This window comes from Barbus barbus, assembly GCF_936440315.1.
Source record: "Barbus barbus genome assembly, chromosome: 21".
Lineage (NCBI taxonomy): Eukaryota > Metazoa > Chordata > Actinopteri > Cypriniformes > Cyprinidae > Barbus > Barbus barbus.
In genome coordinates this window covers 14,642,338-14,657,322 of record NC_136749.1, presented here as the reverse complement: position 1 = coordinate 14,657,322, position 14,985 = coordinate 14,642,338, and the positions used below count along the sequence as shown (strand labels likewise).

The following is a 14,985-nucleotide window of genomic DNA, read 5'->3' as shown; positions in this document are numbered from 1 at the left end:
CTCCTTACAGAAGAGATACAGACACCTAGCTGGCCTCCCATTGCAGCAGATAGATAAAGTACAGCCCGTGTTGCTGATCGGGTCAGATTGCCCACATCTCATCACACCTGTGGAACCAGTCCGGTTAGGACCACCAGGGGGTCCTCCAGCAGTCAAAACCCGCCTCGGATGGACTCTTCAAGGTCCTACTCATGAGGTTCGTCGTGAGATCAACACACACCAGTGTTTCTTCACCTCTGTTCTCCACAATACAGACATGTTTACTCATGTCGAGAGACTATGGCAGATGGATGTGATTCCCTACCGCAGTGACAAGATAGCGACACGATCCAAACTAGATCAAGAAGCAATCAGACTCCTGCAGGAAAAGACTGTGCGAGTGGAAGTGGAAGGTATGATGCGGTATGCCACACCGCTCCTTCATAGGCAGAGTATAACACTCCTGACTATGCCCAAGGAAGCTGTTCTCCCTCAGCTCAGGAGTGTCGAGAAGAGACTGCTTAAAAATCCAGAGCAGGCGTCTGCCTACCAAGCTGAGATCATCAGACTGAAGGAAGCAGGTTATGTTGCCAAGCTGGATCGAGAGCGGTGGATAGATCCACAGAGTCATGGTATATCCCCCACCTTATGGTGCAGCACAATAACAAGAATCGGGTTGTCTACAACTGCTCCTTTCAGTTTGAAGGCCACAGCCTTAATGAGTTCCTCCTTCCAGGACCCACACTAGGCCCATCACTACTGGCAGTCCTGTTCCGCTTTCGAGAGCACCCTGTCGCTGTAAGCAACGATATTCATGGCATGTTTCACCAGGTGAGGCTGCTCCCCGGTGATATGCCCTTGCTCCGTTTCCTGTGGCAAGATTTGATGCCTTAGCGACCCCCTGACATGTACCAGTGGCAGCTGCTCCCCTTTGGCACCACGTGCAGTCCCTGCTGTGCCACGTATGCCCTGCAGAGACACGTGATGATCACAGTCTGCCGGGAGACCAATTCAGAAAGGTAATTGAGAGATAATTTTATGTTGACACTTGCCTGCTTAGTCTTCACTCCCTCCAAGAGGCTAAAGACCTAGTTGATTGACTTCGAGCACTTCTAGCCACTGGAGGCTTCGAGCTTTGACAATGGGCCAGCAATTGTCCATCTGCGATTACTCACCTCCCCACTGAATTCAGATCCAGTACCTGTGACCTCTGGCTCAGTCAAGGCCAACAAGATGTCCACGAGCCTACACTTGGACTGCAGTGGCATTGTCAGTCTGACACTCTCCGTTACAAGCACAGAGCCAGACGCTCTTCCTCAGTAACGATGCGTCAGACCTACCGAGTAATAGCCAGCCAATATGATCCTCTGGGCTATCTTATCCCTTACACCACCCGGGCTAAGATACTAGTACAGTGCCTGTGGGACAAGAAGCACGACTGGGATGACCCACAGTTGCCTAAGGATCTGCTTACATCATGGCATGAGTGGGAGAGGGAGTTGAGTGGACTAGAGGAGGTATCTCTGCCCAGGTGCTACTCTCGATCACCCCAAGACCATCAATCCTGTAGATACAACGTCCATGTCTTCTGTGACACCTCGGAGCAGGCGTACGGTTCAGTGGCCGACCTGCGGACAGAGAACAAAGAGGGTCAAGTCGAAGTTACCTTCATCGCCGCCAGGTCCCGTGTTGCCCCACGCAAGCAACAATCCTTCCCATGCCTATAGTTATGTGCCGCCCTCAATAGAGCGCAGTTATCTCAGCTTCTGACCACAGAGCTTACAATTCCCATCTGCTCCACTACGCTCTGGTCTGACTCCACCACTGTGCTCACGTGGTTGACATCCAGTTCATGCCGTTACAAGGTGTTTGTGGAAACAAGTGTAGCGGACATCCAGGAGATGACAGCATCTGCCGTCTGGCACTATGTCAGATCTTCAGACAATCCAGCAGACGACATCACTCGTGGCAAACCTCTTCGAGATCTCTCCAAAGAAAGCCAGTGGAGCCAGGGGCCGGCATTTCTTAAGCTGCCCTCAGATAGTTGGCCTGAGCAGCCTCCTTTATCGCTTGAAAGCTGCTACTGGACTTATTCAAGTTGGACGTCTACACCACTGTGTGGTACTGGAAGAGGATGCTGTACATCCAGTTGTCTTTGACCCCCGACATCCAATCACAGCGCTGATCATAAAGAATGATGATGAGAGGCTGCATCATCCAGGGACAGAGCGGTTGTATGCAGAAATCAGGAGGATGTACTGGATACTAAGAGGTCATGAAGGTGTCCGTCGACACCAGCGCCAGTGTATAGAATGTAGGAAGTAGAGAGGCCGCCAAGAAATCCCTCTCTTGGCTGACCTACCCCTCACCAGACAGAGATACTTCCGTCCAGCTTTCTACTCAACATGGACTGTTTCGGTCCCTTCCTGATTAAGATCGGCCGACGTAACGAGAAGAGGTGGGGCATAATCTTTAAGTGTATGACCACAAGGGCAACCCATCTAGATCTTCTCACCAGTATTGATTCTGACTCTTTCCTGATGGCTCTACGATGGTTTATTGCCAGATGAGGCAAACTGTATGAGTTATTGTGCGACCAAGGCACCAACTTTAAGGGAGGAGAACGCAAACTGAATGATGCCTTCGCTGCCCTCCAAGATGAGCTGCAGAGCCACCTGGCCAATCAGCAGATCAAGTTCACCTACAACCCGCCAAGTGCCCCTCACTTCGGCGGTTGCTGGGAGAGAGAGATCCGCTCTATCAAAGCAGAGTGACTATCGGAGCCCAGACTGTTACTGAGGAAGTGTTGAGGACAGTCCTGATTGAGGTGGAAGGCACTCTTAATTCAAAGCCTCTTGGGTATACCTCCTCTGACGTTGCTGACCTTGATCCGATCACCCCATACTGTTTCCTGATTGGCTGCCGAGACGCATCATTACCTCAAGTCATCTACCAAGAGTCAGAGATCCTGAGTCGGCAATGCTGGCGCCACAGCCAACTGCTTGCGGAGCACTTCTGGAGACATTTTCTGAAGTACTACTTACCAGATCTCCAAGCCTGCCAGAAGTGGAAGACAGAGAAGAAGACTTTGGAAATCGAAGATGTAGTCTTGATCGTTGACCCCCAACTTCCCCGTGCCCTCTGGCCAGTAGGCAGAATCACTCAGGTGTTCCCAGGCGCTGATGGTCGAGTCCGGACCGCCAATGTAGATGTCAAAGGGAAGACCTACACACGAGTTGTGGCCCATCTCATCCAGCTTCCAGTCCTACCTGAGGATGACTAAGACTAATATAGACCTTTTGTTAGATGAGCTATTTCAGATCCAGATCAGAGAGTTACAGCGTGGCAGCAATGTCACGAGAGGAGGCGGAGCTAAATCGCAGATAGAGAGAGACTCAGAGCACACGAGAAGAAGGAGAGTTTGGCAGCTTTATTCTATTTAGTTCAGTGTTACTGTAAGACGTTGACTTCAAGTTTATACTGGGTTACAGTGTGCGCACGTGAAGTGAGTGATCGCTGTCTATATTTTCTGTTATTATTGAATGATTGGCTGTTATTCTTGTGTCGCTTAAGTAGTAGTCGATTAGCATAGCACTGCCCATATTACCTGCTTGATTCAGTGTATTCGTGAGTATTTCTGAGATAGTCTTGGTTGTGCGATGCTTATATGCAGAAAAGCTAGTTCATGCATTCATGACCTCTAGACTGGACTATTGTAATGCACTGCTAGGTGGTTGTCCTGCATCTTCAATAAACAAGCTACAGATAGTCCAAAATGCAGCAGCTAGAGTTCTTACCAGGTCAAGAAAATATGATCATATTACTCCAATTTTACAATCTCTGCACTGGCTACCTATTCAGTTCCATATCATTTACAAAATATTATTACTTGCCTATAAGGCCCTAAATCTTCTACCACGCTACAATCCAACCCGCTCCCTAAGGTCGCAAAACTCTGGACTTTTGGTAGTACCTAGCAAAATCCACTAAAGGTTGTTATATATTGTTATATATATATATATATATATATATATATATATATATATATATATATGTTGTTATATTTATATTGTGTGCTGATCAGTGTTTTAATGTTTATTGTGGAACTTCTGTATATTCATAAGTTTATTTATCTTGTTTAATTAATTTCAGAAACCACACATGTATACCCAAAGTCTTCAGTAAATCCAATATCCTCCAAGTCTGTTAATTAATAAACCATCTCACTCAGTTCTGACAGACTAACTACTGTGTTTCACACCCCCAAAAATTAATACACCAACGAACCCCTTTGTTTCAATAGTGAAACTGAAAATGTGTTTTTCGATTTAAGAAGAATTCTGGACTCCCCAGTTGAAAGCATATGTCGTTTTTAAATGAACTCTTTTAAAATGAACTAAACTACTGGCTGGCTACAAAACTGTTACGGTGTCCGGTGTGCTAAACAAATTCGCACGACGACGGAATATAATAAAGAGTTCTTTAATAATCCACAGACTGCGAAGTGCACAACCAAACATAAATCAAACGATAGCAGACAAAGGAACATAGGAGTACACAGGTTTTAAATACTGAACATAATCAGGGAGGAACAGAAAACACGTGTGGAACTAATTAATCAAAAACCATGGAAACAAACTAGGCAGGGTGACGAAGACAAAGAAACTAAACTAAAACAGATCAACATGTAACAAAAACTGTCTGTTTTGTAATTATGAATGAACTTGGACTTAAACTTGGCTCAGATTCGGACAGTTTTCGAAGTAGATGCAGCAAATCCAGGTCAGGTGTGACATGAAAAAAAATGATAAAAAGACATAATTAACGTCTCCCACTCAAACACAATTCGTTAAGGACTAGGACTCGACTCGAACAGAAAACAAAATATGATAGCCTACTTAATAATAATAATTATTATGATAATGATATTAGGATACTGAATGTTATTTGGACAAATTTCCAATGAACATTTCCCCTAAAACGCCCTGTCAAGTTTCCATCCAGATTTTGCGCTGTTTTGTTATCGACAAAAGAGATATGCGTTAAAAAAAACTTTGCGACATTTGCCGTCTACAGCCTGTTTCCATCCAACTGGCCTTTTACCGATAAAATGGTGTGCGTCATGACGTCATCCCTAAAAAAACGGATTGTCACATAAATTTTGGTGTATCGTAAAAACAATGTTGCCCTTGAGCTGTTTCCATACATAATTTATCCTTTTGCGTAAATTATAGGCTAGGCTAGCTGCTCTTCATCCATTTGAAAAAAAAGCCTATATTAAATTGTATAGGCCTACACAAAATAGTTTTTATTAAGTGTCATGAGCTTTTTGTGTGTGTGTGTGCTTTGTTATAGGCTAGACTAGATAGATAGGCCACTGTTGATAATCAAGCAAAGATCATAAACAGCTGCAGTTGTATTTTTTCTGATTAACGTTTATAGGAAATATGTATGTTCATTCTGGTTATTTTATTTCTCCTAACCGACGGTCGTTAACCGTTAACCGACAAGATCATGTTAAATTACAATTAAATTAAATGTAAATTGATAGGTGGCTTGACCATTACAAATACCTAAATTTGTTTTCCAGGGATTCATTTTATTCACGCAAAAAGCAGCATAAACAACATGAAGGTGAGGATTCACGCACCTGCAGCGAACGGAGAAAAACATAAGCTATTATTACATAAAAGAAACAGGCCCATATGCAAAATATATGTTTCTAAATAATTAATGAATTAACAAAACGAAAGAAAAAAAACTGCAACAATTAGCAGCCTATGCAGAATTTCGGTTCATTTTTGTGATGCACTCTTGAGAAAGCGGCAGTTTTCCTTTATTTCACAAAAGTACGTTTTGTTTTTTATTGTGAATGTATACAAATAAAATAAATATTTTGAATAGTTTTGAATAATGTCTTACTCTTATATGACCACAAATGAAGGAGTAGGCTAGTGCAAGTTTCCACTTTTACAAGGAAAAAAAAAAGAAAAAATACCCAAGCGATTGTGCAGGCACCTCACGCGCAGTTAAGCATAGCATGTTCATGTCATAATAAAATACAGTCAGCCAAAAATATTGAAGAAACATGAAACAAATATTTTTTTTCCCCTCACTCCACAACAAATCTCACTCCATCAACAGATTTAAAGGTAGAAAGAACTCAGAGCAAAGCAAGAATAAAAATATAAGAAGCTAAGAAGCGAAAACGAATTAAACTTTTGTAGGCCTACCTCACGTTCATGTAAAACAAAATATGCTTGGCATAATATCACGGGGTCATGGTGGTCAACCTGAAAGGCACGGACTACAGGCTATTTAAACTAAACAGTGCACTGTAAAAAAAAAAAGTAATAATAATCATGTAAACGTAGGCTAGCATACTAACACCAAATTAAGATAAGTAGCCTTTGTTTATGTTTGAGAGGTAACTCGTCTTTTTCTTACCATGTATAAAATAATTTGAGATACAGTTTAATAATATGATTTAATGCGCTTTTGAACTACAGGGAAACTGTGCTTTAACGTGAGCAACACCATGAACACGAGCTAATTCTGTCATGTGACTCCACATTTGTTTGCGTTAAAGCCCCTTTTCTCGACAAAAAGTGTTTCCAAACAATTTTTTGCGACATTTGAAGTATCTGGAGTTTATATGGAATTTATACGCTAAAGTTAAAGAGAAATTTAATCGATAATTGGCATTTCCATCAGCTAAATATTTTAAAGCGCTAAATATTTTTTCGCCAAAAAAATCTTTGGATGGAAACCTGGTTAATGTCAATGAGCCGGTCATTGTTTGGCTAAAACAGCAGACAGTAAAAAGCAGGAGAGTGCAAGTGCAAGTCTGCACCCTATTGGAAGGCAGCAGCGGTTGCGTCAGGATGCGTGCTTTCACTTTGCTGGATCAGGAAGTCAAAGCAGAGATGAAGTCATACGGCTTTCACGCTTTAAGATGACAAGAAGTGCAGCTTTTCTCGGTAAGTTATTTTGATTACAACATGTTTTGTTTCATTTTTTAATTTATTTTTTACCATCTCTGTGTGGCAACTTTCCATCTGCAGTTCTGCGTGAGCCACAATATAACAAGTAACTTAGTCGGAATGGTTTGACCTGCGGATTTAAGTCATCGATTGATGGCGAAATGAATCGACGGTGTGTGTCTACAAATAGTAATGGTTATGTAAACGTCACACTGTGAGATACAAAGTCAAACTCACAATAAATAAAGTGATAGTATCATTATTACTTTTTTTAATCCGAGATTGAAACAGTTTCACTGATGTGGCCACCCAGAATTAACTGTTTTTCACCCAACTTCAAAATTCCAGCCAAAATGTCACTTTTTACTGAATTTTATTTTGTATTTGATTCGGTCTTTACCGTGCGTCGAATTAGCTTTTTGGGAATTCCCCTGCAGAAGGGACAGTCTAGGCTACAACCTGATGAAATATTAGCATAGCTTTGCAGACTCTTATTAGAAGACTAATAAACTTTAGGGATTAAAATGTTAAAACTAAAGAGGCACCCATTATTTATGTTTTTGTAGTGGTAGATATATGTTCATGTGCCATATGCATATTTTAATTAACTGTTTAATTACATATGTCAGTGAAAAGAATATGAAGTCTTCTCATTTCAGAATCAGAATCAGAAAGAGCTTTATTGCCAAGTGTGTTTGCACACACAAGGAATTTGTCTTGGTGTTATGAGCTTCCAGTACAGAAAGTACAAACATAGTGCAGACAACATATAATTAAGGTGATAAAGAACACTAATGAAGAGAATATACAATAATTAAGGATAACAATAGTAATAAAAATAAAATATACAGAAAAGAGACATGACCATAGACATTTAGGGTGGCTGACAATAAATTTGACCATGATCAGAAAGTGAATGGCCTATATATTATGTGGAAGATGTACTCTCAACTTTAATTTTCCTCTTGACAGCCATTAATCTCAACATTGAAAGGTCGCGCTTCTTTAGTCTTACTCTAATCTGTCAAATACAAAAATTTGAAGAAAAAAAAATAAATAAAAATATATATATATATATATATATATATATATATTTTTTTTTTATGCTACGTTTTTTTTATATATATATATATATATATAAAGCAGCTGATTGCACTTGTACATTAGGAACCGTAGCAAAGCTGTTGCTATTTCAAAACATGCTGAGGTCCTATTTGGATTCTGTGTTCCACCACATCTTCTAAGGGAAAACAGTTCCTTATCTCTGCTTCTGGACATGATTTTTGTTAAATAAGGAAAGTGTTATGTTGTCCTTCAGAAAAACTTTGTCACCCATGAAAATCCCCTGAGGGTGATTTCGTTGAACATTTTGCTGCCACCATCAAAGAATGATTAAGCAGCGCATTTTGAGTGCCGATGCAAGCAGAGTACAATACTGTGAGGCATTCTCAGTTCTCAAGATATTAATATTTCAGCAGGTATTCTAACCCGGTTATCCTTTCTTACTATTGTGACAATCAGAAGTGGTTTAGCTTGTGAGTGTTATTCCTTTGTATGAGAGGTGTGAAATCCTCGATGCTGTAACTTGAGTAGTAGTGTGTACAGAAGTGACTAACGCCTATTTTCTATGCTAATGTGCCTTTTACAGAAACAATGTCCCCCATAACATTTGAGTTTAGCACAGCTGTCTACCTTTAAAATGATACCATTTACTTTTCCTTTGTTAGTAGTTCAATTTGCAAACAGAAATAACAATCATCCAGAGCTGTTTAAAAATGTCCCTGTTGTGTTACATCATGTTTGAATTCATGTCAAGTACTGAAAAAAAAAAACACAGAACAAGGTAATGTTTCCTTTCTCTTTCTAAAATGGCTGTGAAGGTCCTAATATGGACGTCCTTTCCCCTGTGTTGCATCAGAGCAGGGTAAGGTGGTTCAGCTTTGCTTTGCAGTCACAAGTTCTTGGATGGGTGTAGAAGAGGGACTTTGTCTATTAGGTGTGTAAAGGTGTGTAAAGTTATTAGAAAAGCATATAATTTCCTCACACTTGATCTGAGATATCTTCTAAAACGAAGAGGTGTAAAACGAAGCAGCCAGTTTAGATGTTAGAGTTCTTTTCTTGGTATTTGCCTTTCTAAATGACTAGTGTCAGTTTGGAGTATTCATATGAAACAGTATTGTTTCTCATGACTAATTTCTGTGTGAATATGTTTATACCACCTCTGGGATTTAAATATAATATGTGTCAGACTTGGTTATACACAATTTGTTATTTTACATTGTCCTAGTTATGTATATGACATGACATTATAATAATTAACTTAACAGTAAATGGATACTACTAGCAGCGCCACACATTAAGTAACAGAACTCAATATTGTTGTTCTGATTAAAAGCCACTTACATGCAATTATGTGGGTACTTCCTTCAAAATCGTTCAAAGATATTGTGTCAGCATACAAACCTCTTCAGTCGAATTATCTCTCTTTTTATATCTTAATGAGTAATAATGTCCCTGTGGATTATGTGGCCTGCCGTCTGGGTTGTGTGTGTGTAAACACTACTGTAATACTGTATGTACATAAGAGGAAATCTGTTAAAATGTAGTTTTGTCATTAATTACTTATTAATAAAGTACAAGTAAAATGATCCCCAGTGGTAGATTATAAAAGGAAAAGGAAAGTAAGTGTGGTTTGGATGGAAAATAAATATTAGTCACAGCTGGATATGTTTGTCCAAATCTTTCTTGATCTCATATTAAATGATGATTAAATGTAATTTACTGCTAATCATAAAAAAAAGCTTTTGTTGTGAAAACTAAATTATGTGAATTTAGATTTAATTTAATAATATTTGCCAGATACTGCATAATTACTAAATCTATTTCCTTTGGCTTTAATACAATGACAGGATAAATACTGCTAATATTTATTTACCGTTTTCTTACACAGTATATGAATCTTAAAATGCATAGTAGAAAGGGTTTTTGCTGGGGGATCCATGACATCGGGGCATTTTCTCAGTTCATATGTTGAAATTATTTCTTCATGCATTTGCATTTTACTTTTGCAGGCAGCATAAGCTTATGTATATTTATTTTTTATAATATATATTATTTTCGCAGCTGTTCAAATGAACCTATACTAATTGTTTTGTCTCTTTCAGTTGTGGCCATGCTGTTATGCATCGTACTGCCAGCAACAGTATCTGATGTCCTGCGATGCACAGGCGGGAGACAGAGTGATGGCCAGTTCTACTTCAACATGACGTATGACCTTAAAGAGGGTGTTGATGACTGCGAGACCCAATGGGTCATCAATGTAAATATTTTACATATTACAAAAATATACAGTGGCAAGAATAAGGATGTGAAAACTTCTGTATTTCTGCATTTATTACTCATAAAATGTGGTCTGGTCTTCATCTAAGTCACAATTTAATGCAAACAGTTGTATTTTTCAACATTTAATTGAAAACAATTAGTGATCATTTACAAGGCCGGTTGGAAAAAGGAAGTGTAATAAAAACAGTAAATGTAAAAGTAATAAACATCTGCTTCATGATTTCTTCACAAGATAACAGGAGAGAGATAAGGTGGTCATGTTGAAAATATGGGTACTTTAGGCGACTCAGCCTTTAAATAATAAAAGGTTCATAAACTTATTCTTAAATATCTTTTTTTCCCCAACCTACTGCCTGATGAGTTGCTTTATTTGTTGGGCTTTTACAGTCTATTAATACATAAATCCAGCGATTAAATCTCAAACTGCTTGTGTGACTATAGGGTTGTTAGCTTAAACCTAAAGTTGACACAGAGTTATAAACAATACATTGCACATAGCTTTAGTGAAAAAGTAAATGTATACATATGCTTATTCTTAACTCTGCCATCCCACCATCCTATATTCTTTTTCTCTTCTTTTCCTGATTAGGGAAGTGTGGTAGGGATTTCTGATGCTGATGGAATTACGGAGTGCATGCTCCCACTTCTAAAGGCAACAGCAAACACAGCCATCTTACAGACCTGCCATGAAAAACTGGAATGCCTGCTCATCTGCCCCTCTGCCAGTGTGAGTGTAATACTGTTTGTGTGTTTCAGGTTTTATGGCCATCAGATTAATTTAATTGCATAACTTAACTAGCATTGCTTTGCACCCATATGCTTTCATTGTGGACTTTTTATTTGTTTTGCAGATCAACAAAAAGGAGCCGTGCTCTTGTAAGTAATTTACTTATTACCAGAAATGGGCACTCGAGTTAGTGACTCGGACTCTTGACCAACGACTCGAGACTTGACTCAAACTCCAGGTCAAAGACTTCAGACTTGACTCAGACTTCAAGTTAAAGACTTGTGAACATCTCTGCTTACTACTAATAATTTGACTGACAGCATGAGCTCTCTAAACATGCCTAGTTATCTCGTTAAAAAAAGTTTATTCTTCAGTACACCCAGTTTTGCACATAGTAATATCAAGTGACTAACTATGAATGACTATATATCTTTTAATTGCCCTAGTATGTGCAATAAAGTGAAATAACATTGTTTTGCAGGTGATATCACTTCTGGAACTACACTTCCTGAAGGTAAAGTCAACAGCTTATGCTGTAGCACTAACTTGTGTCAAACTATTAACATTTAAGTTTGTACATTCTCACATTTTCTGTTGGCAAAAATAGGCTTTATAGATCAGCAAGCTAGTATTCTGTTTCAGACACCAGAATCCTATGAAATGCACATGCTTGTTTTCAGTTTTTGCAAGTTTTTTTTAGCCTAGAAAATGTGCAACAGTTTGAACATGGCACAAGCAAACGTCAGACATTTCTGTTGCTCCATCGAAAAGTCCATTCACAAAATCTGTGATACTTAAAACTTAAAAAGAGATCAAAAAACAGCAAGCAGTGTTTACATCATTTAAATTCTGACAGAAGCTCAAGCATGCTTGCTTGATGTGCAAGAAACGTGGTTAATTCTTGAGTGTTGACATGATTGCATAGCTTACAATGACTCATGGGGGTGGACTGTCACCACTGAGCTGTTTTGGCACATTCACTTTTCCATGGTAAAAGTTTGTGGGGAGTGTAGTTGTTCACTGTAAATTTACCACTATTATTATTTATTTTAATTGTTTTTAATCACGCACTAAAATTGCATTAAGTTGTAGCTTATATAGAAGCATATATCATTACTTAGCAATCAGGTATGTTAACATTAAAAAAAAGTAATTTCTCTATATGATAAATGAATAGTATTTTTTACTTCTGGATCCTGACAGCTGTACTACAGTCTCTCCGCAGAGATTTCAGAGGTTATTTTATTACAAGCAAAGTAAATAATGAAAGGCTTGTGTGTATTTGTGTATACATTTCAGTACATTGTAAATACTGAAATGTTTTTTTCTTTCTTCAAAAACGTTCTTTATCAACGTGTATTAATATAGTTATATATAAATTAACATTAAGAAATGTTTTAACTAATGCATTAGCTAATTATTTTTAATTTAAACTAACAAATTTTACAGGATATCCAGCACACCCATAGACATGACCTGATATATACATAACACACTGGTTCCAGTTTCATTGGCTAGTTGTTTCACAACCTTTAGGAATCTGCACATAGGTTTTTGCAGGGAAATTGTTGATCATATGATCAGAAATGTTCTTAATGTTATTCAAAATATCTCTTATGTTTCTCTGAAGAAAGTAAGTCATACAGGTTTGGAAAGACATGAGGGTTTTTCATTTCAGTTCATCTCAAAGTGCTTTTATTTTCTCACACTTTTCTGTTTTGATATTTATTTTATATTATATTGTTTTATATATTTTTTTTTTCCCCCAGTGGGTCTGCCTGACTCGAGCGTTGGTGTTTGGATTGGAGTGAGTGCGTTTGGGGTTCTGTTGGTCTCTTTGATTGTCGCCATGCTTTATAAAAAAAGGTGAGGCCCTCTAAAAAAAAAAGTGTGAATATTCAGTCATATACAGTGTTTTTTTAAGTACTGGCATGAAAAAGCTTAAAACCATGGGTTTGTATAATATTTATCTATGAATATTTGTATAACCATGGATAATTCTGCGCTTACAGGTCAGATTATGCTCTTAGTGATCCAGGTCCTGCTGAAGAGGATGTTTGATTCTGGTATGTACCGCAGAATCATTCTGTACCATGATGTGGTATGATGTCTAATAATTCCAATCATTATTTTTGGTCTTTTGAAAAATACCACAGTATATTAGGCAGTGAATTACAGTACAAACAGTGGTGAATACTGCTAAAATCATTTCCCTTTGCTTTTTATTTAACCACAGAAGAAGTTGCATCGTTGCACCTGGGCATTCTTCAGTCTTCAGACATTCATTAAATGCCCTCTTTTCTTTAATATGGCATTAACCATGTCTTAAACATTGGAGAGGGGGATGGGCAAACAATTTTTTAGTGAAGGAATTAAATGTGCTAAAGTTACTTAAGTGAATATATGTACATCTATATAAGCACCTATATAAATCACAGATTGATAGCCTATATTTTCAGCTCTGAAGGTGGACTTGTTGCCTCAATGTCTATGGTGGTTATTGCCCTGTTATATAGCATTAGCTCTATGTTTGTGCTGGACACATTTAGCATTTCAGAACTTTATAGCTTTCTTGATTTTGTGTTTATCTCTTTAATTAAATTATGATCATGATTAACTAACCTAAATGAAGCTACAGGATAAAATAATGATATTATTTAGTTATGCATTACATAACTTTATATTTAAATATGAAATACTAAATATATTTTACACTTTGTGCCCTCTTTTGAGCACAAATAAAAAAAAATGAAATTATTTTATCATAAATACTTTTGTGTCTGTTATGCAAACGGGCACCTTCAGTATGTACAAATGTATATTTGTATATGCAATCATATCCATAAATGAGAATTTTTAAAAATTATATTGTAATATACAATATATTAAACTTAATATATTTAATGTATAGTATATACATTTAATTATATTATTTGTATTATTAATATACCTATCACTGGTCCAGTTGGTTTGTGGGAAAGAACTTGGTGGATTGCATGGCACTATAGTGAGCATAAAATGTGTGTGAGAACATAAAAGTAATTGTATGACCAGGGCAAGTATTTCCTGTAAACTACTGCTGTGGAAGCAAAATGAAAAGAAATGCTGTGCCAGTGAGTACACGCATCTAATACATTACTAGTTAATTCCACTCAGCTCCTGCCACTGCTTCAGATCTGGCCTCAAATATTAACAATAAAAACATTGTAGTAAATCCACAATAACTACATGATATACATGTATTCATTTACATTACAGGGGTGTGAGGGGCAAAGTTTGAATCAAAATAGTCTCTGTGCTATGCTATCTGTGGATAAAGTTCTTTCCCCCTTGTACTGTAGCCATTGATTTCTATTCATACAGTGTCCATTATTAATTTGTGGGAAAGGAAGATGGCACTGCTAGACTTGAAACAAATGTCTGTTTAAAGCGTTATACATGTCATGAATGTTGTTTAATAATATTTGCTTGGCTATTGTATTGCACAGAATCACTATACTCTTTGTAATGACTTCTTTATTTTAAGCACTTGAACCCCTTCTGTCTGGGTGCAAAATATTTTGGGGGGAATTCTGTTAATAAAATGCTATACAAGCATTTTGAGCGTGTGCCTGGTTTATTTTTCTACACCTTAGATCTTTTTTTTTTTTTAAACAGCAGCTGAGGGGAACACTTTATATTATAGTATTTGTAATATTAACATTAAGAAATTATATTGATTAATAAAATTATATTAATTCACTAATTGAACAGGATGGTATAGCCTATTCAGCACACCAACATAGATGGCCTGATATATAATTATATATACTGGCTAAAGGCACCGGTTCCAGTTTCATTGGCTAGTCACAATATCTAGGAACCTGCACAGAAGTTTTTGCTGGGAAACTGTTGATCAGATGATTAGAAAGAGTTCTGACAATTTATGCAACCCCATCAGATTTTGCTCTCATT

At 37.8% G+C, this 14,985-nt stretch overlaps 1 protein-coding gene and 1 long non-coding RNA gene across 3 annotated transcripts in view; one reads left to right on the top strand and one right to left on the bottom strand.

The window, feature by feature from the left end:
* The window catches only part of LOC306887521, a 121,046-nt gene that overhangs the window by 12,905 nt on the left and 93,156 nt on the right, over positions 1-14,985 (bottom strand). The gene's annotated exons all lie outside the window — the stretch shown is intronic.
* On the top strand, positions 6,887-13,888 carry LOC306887195 (uncharacterized protein). Of its 2 annotated transcripts, none has more exons than XM_079444770.1 (8): positions 6,887-6,959; positions 10,127-10,281; positions 10,894-11,031; positions 11,156-11,180; positions 11,513-11,545; positions 12,801-12,897; positions 13,044-13,097; positions 13,268-13,888. In XM_079444770.1, exons 1-7 carry the CDS (start codon positions 6,935-6,937, stop codon positions 13,090-13,092), a joined length of 522 nt encoding a protein of 173 aa, XP_079300896.1. In that variant the 5' UTR covers positions 6,887-6,934; the 3' UTR covers positions 13,093-13,097; positions 13,268-13,888. The 2 variants fall into 2 exon arrangements, with proteins under 2 accessions (XP_079300896.1, XP_079300897.1); XM_079444771.1 differs by having other exon boundaries at positions 6,911-6,959; positions 13,271-13,385.